We start from the raw sequence: 4,268 nt of genomic DNA on the forward strand, positions 1-4,268 counted from the left end.
AGCAACACGGCTTTAGGACTGGTCGCTCTGCGACCACCAACCTTTCAATTTTTACATCCGATATTCTTTCGTTTATGGAAAGAGGGTTTCAAGTGGATGCGATATATACAGACTTCAGCAAAGCTTTTGATCGCATTGATCACGTTGTCTTAGAGCATAAGCTAAGACAATTTGGTTTTAGGAACCCACTATTGGGATGGTTAAAATCTTACTTCACTGAAAGGACCCAATTTGTCAGGTTCCAGGGTGTTAAGTCGAAACCTATCCATGTCTACTCTGGAGTTCCCCAAGGAAGTCATTTAGGCCCTATTCTTTTCAATATCTTCATTTCTGACCTCTCTCAGTGTTTGGCGGGTGTTCCGCATCTGATTTATGCTGATGATCTGAAAATGTATCATATTGTAAGGGATATTTCTGACACTAATTATCTCCAATTAAAGTTAGAACATCTAAATTCTTGGTGCGAGACTAATAAATTGGAACTTAACGTTAAAAAATGTTATGTTATTAGTTTTTCACGTAAGCGTTCAAACCTCTTTCAAGAATATTCACTTCAAAACTCCACTTTAGAACGCGTTGACCATATTACTGATCTAGGTATTATTATGGACAGTAAACTCAATTTCAATTTTCATTATGATTCTATTGTTTCTAAAGCAAGCAAAATGCTAGGTTTCATTAAGAGGAGAGCCAGAGAATTCAACAATACTGAAGTAACTAAATCCCTCTATTGCTCCCTTGTTCGTTCTGTTCTTGAATATGGCAGTATTATTTGGAATCCGGCATTTTCTGTACACAGAAATAAAATTGAGTCGGTTCAAAAACAATTTTTGTTATTTGCTTTGAGAGGCCAATATAACCCCAATGACTTCCAAAATATTCCTTCATATAAAATTAGACTTCAATCCCTGAATATGTTAAGTCTGGAGTCACGCCGGTCTTTGTTGTCTTCTTGTTTTACCTATGATGTCCTAACAGGAAAAATAGACGTGGACAAAATTATTATCAACAACGACGTCAGACCTACCAGACATACTAAATTCTTAAAAGAATATACGCATAGGACTGAATGCTGTACTGTATTCAATCGTTTTAGTCATTTTTTTTCACCAGTAGTTACAAAATACACCTTCAAAAAAAAAATTCATAATTCGCTACTGACCTAGTACAATATCATATGATAATTATATGACCTAATTGTACAATTATTAAGTCATATTAATATTAAATACCTACTCAGCATAAATGATAACATAATAAAATTCTTTCTTTTTATTTATTATTTTTTTTTTTATATGTATCATATTACATTTGTGTAATAAATTCATTTAATGTTTTGTTAGTGTAATTCAACTTGGTCTATAAGTATGTATAATGTATATTTTTGTCAATTTTTGTAAACTATGTAAATTTTTGTAATTATGTAGCATCTTGCTTGGTGCAAATTAAATAAAATAAAAAATAAAATAAAAATAAAATAAAATAAAATTCAGGAAATTTTTGGAGTTGATTTTAGCCATTTGAGGCCTTAGGAGCCAAGTCATACGCAACAAAACAAATTTCCAAAAAAGATAATAATGCTCACTCATTTTCAGTCACAGATGTGGCAAAATGTGTAATAATGTGGAGGATACCATACAATATACAATTGCGATAAGTTTTTAAAAATGAATCAAAACGAAAAAGAGACAAAAATTAAAGAATTACGGTTATGTTTTAATTGTTTGAAAAAAGGTCATAATATAAAAACATGTTATTCCCGCGGTTGCGGAAAATGTAACAAAAAACATAACACCTTATTACATGATGATTATAAGATAGTTCAAAACAAACCACAAATCAATACAACAGTTAATATGGCAGAAGAGAACAGCAACAATTACGTTTTTTGGGCACAGTGCAAGGAATTGTGTTAGATAAAAACAATAAAGAAATCGAATGCAGAATTTTATTAGATTCAGGTTCTCAAATCAATTTCATCAGTGAAAGATTAAAAAAAAGATTGCAGCTGGAACCATCAAATCAAGGGCTTTCAATTTAAGGAATTGGAAAAACAGAAGAAGAATCCAAAGGCAGAGTAAACTTAACAATAAATTCAAAAACAAATCATTTTTCAACAAATATCGAGGCAAGAGATTAAAGAAATAGCCAGTTCGCAACCACAGAGATTTGTAAATATTTCAACTTGGAATATACCGCAAAAAGTACAGCTAGCAGATCCCAATTTTAATAAACCACAAAGGGTTGATGCTTATTAGATGTGGAAATGTTTAGCGAATTATTAAGGGTAGGCCAGATAAAATTGAAAAACATTTGCCCATGTTTCGAAGTACTGTATTTGAGTGGATAGTTATTGGAAAAGTGCATCAAGAAGTTCCATTTGCTGGAGTATATAACAGTGAATTAGAAAACCAATTGCAAAGGTTTTGGGAATTAGAAGATATAAGCACAGATGAAATTATGAAGCCAGCTTATGTGAAATGTGAAGAATATTTTATGAATACATCAGAGCGAGATCAAGAGGGTAGATTTGTAGTAAATCTGCCTATTTTGGGATCTCCAGGGGTGCTTGGGGAATCCAAAAATTTTGCGTTTAGAAGACTTCTAAATCTTGAGAAGAAATTAGGAAAGGATGTAAGACTCAAACGATAATATATTGAGTTTTTAGAAGATTACTTACAGCTAGGACACATGAAAGAAGTGAAATAAGCTGACATTCCGCAAATACACTACTTTATGCCTTATCATGGCGTGTGGAAAACGGATTTGATGCGTCATGTAAATTGACATCATTAAATGATATCATGTTGAAACGGCCGAAAGTGCAAGATTTTATCAGCAGATAAAATCAGTCAGTATCCATTAGCATTAAAGGCTATCAAAGATTTTTATGAAAATGGCTTTATTACGGGATGTAATAGTCTTACAGAAACTATTGAATTGAAAAAGCAGCTAATATTAGTGTTAAAGACAGCAAAATTCCATTTGCATAAGTGGTCTTCAAATAATGACAAAATAATGGAAGATGTTTTTGAAGAAGATCGAGAAAAAGAAAAGGTTTTTGAAAAAAAGAACCCGGTTACACACAAATGATCGCTTCGCTTTCGAGACATCTGTTTTAGAAGATTCAAACAAATTGACAAAACGAAAAGTGGCATCAGAAGCAGCTCAGCTCTTGAACCCTTTAGGGTTGATGAATCTAGTAATAGTTTTAGCCAAAATATTCATTCAAAAGTTGTGGATAATGAAAATCGATTGGGATTAAGAACTCAGTCAAGAAATGCAAAATGAATGGACGAATTTTAAACATGAATTAACCCATTTAAATCAACTAAAAATAAATAGATTCGTTTTTAGTAATAATGCAGTTGTGCGAACCGAGTTACATGAATTTGGAGATGCAAGCGAGAAAGCATATGGAGCAATCGTATATGTAAGGTCAATGGATATCCAAGGGAATATTAATATTAAGTTGCTGTGCTCGAAATCAAAGATAGCACCAGTCAAATTACTAACGATTCCTAGACTGGAACTTTGCGCGGCTATTATGGTAGTAGAATTGGTGTCAAAAGTAAAAAAGGCGTTGGAAACAACTATTGATGAAACCTACTTATGGACAGACTCTCAAATTGTTCTTTCATGGAAAAAAGGCGAACCCAGTTCATTTAAAACTTATGTGGCACATAAATTGGTTGTAATACATGAAAAATCAACAATTAATCAATGGAATTATGTGGCCACAAAAAATAATCCAGCAGATATTATTTCAAGAGGTATGTCAGCCAGCCGAATAATTGACTCTGAACTTTGGTTTCCAGGACCAAAGTTCTTAACATTACAAGAAGATCAATGGCCATTAAGAAGTTTGTCTATAGTAAGGGTAGTAGAAGAAGAAAAAAATACTGTTTTATTGATAAACAAAATGTCCAGCAATGAGGTTAAACATTTAATAGAATTAATTAATCATCGTAATTCATTTGCTCGAAGAGGTTTGCGTAAAAACGCTACAAATTTTGTTGGAGTCAAAAATGAATTAAAAGAGCTAGGAGATCTAATTAACAAATAAAATGTAAAATATGAAATAATCAACCAGAGTGCTCAGAGAGGTATCCAGTTCAACTTTATGCCACCCAGATCTCCTCATTTTGGCGGTTTTTGGGAAGCGGCAGTAAAATCAACAAAGAAAATATTAAGACATGCACTAAAATCAGCTTCCTTAACATTCGAAGAGCTGTGTACAGTAACTGCAGAGGCCGAAGCGGTATTAA

General features: G+C 32.7%; 1 protein-coding gene across 1 annotated transcript; it reads left to right on the top strand.

Moving 5' to 3' along the window:
- Positions 1–3,280: 3,280 nt before the first annotated feature.
- On the top strand, positions 3,281–4,066 carry LOC129614945 (uncharacterized). Its single transcript, XM_055529929.1, has one exon. It carries the CDS (start codon positions 3,281–3,283, stop codon positions 4,064–4,066), a length of 786 nt encoding a protein of 261 aa, XP_055385904.1.
- The last annotated feature ends 202 nt before the right edge of the window (positions 4,067–4,268 follow it).

The sequence above is a fragment of the Condylostylus longicornis genome, unplaced genomic scaffold (assembly GCF_029603195.1).
Source record: "Condylostylus longicornis isolate FDR11 unplaced genomic scaffold, ASM2960319v2 ptg000130l, whole genome shotgun sequence".
Classification (NCBI taxonomy): Eukaryota; Metazoa; Arthropoda; class Insecta; order Diptera; family Dolichopodidae; genus Condylostylus; species Condylostylus longicornis.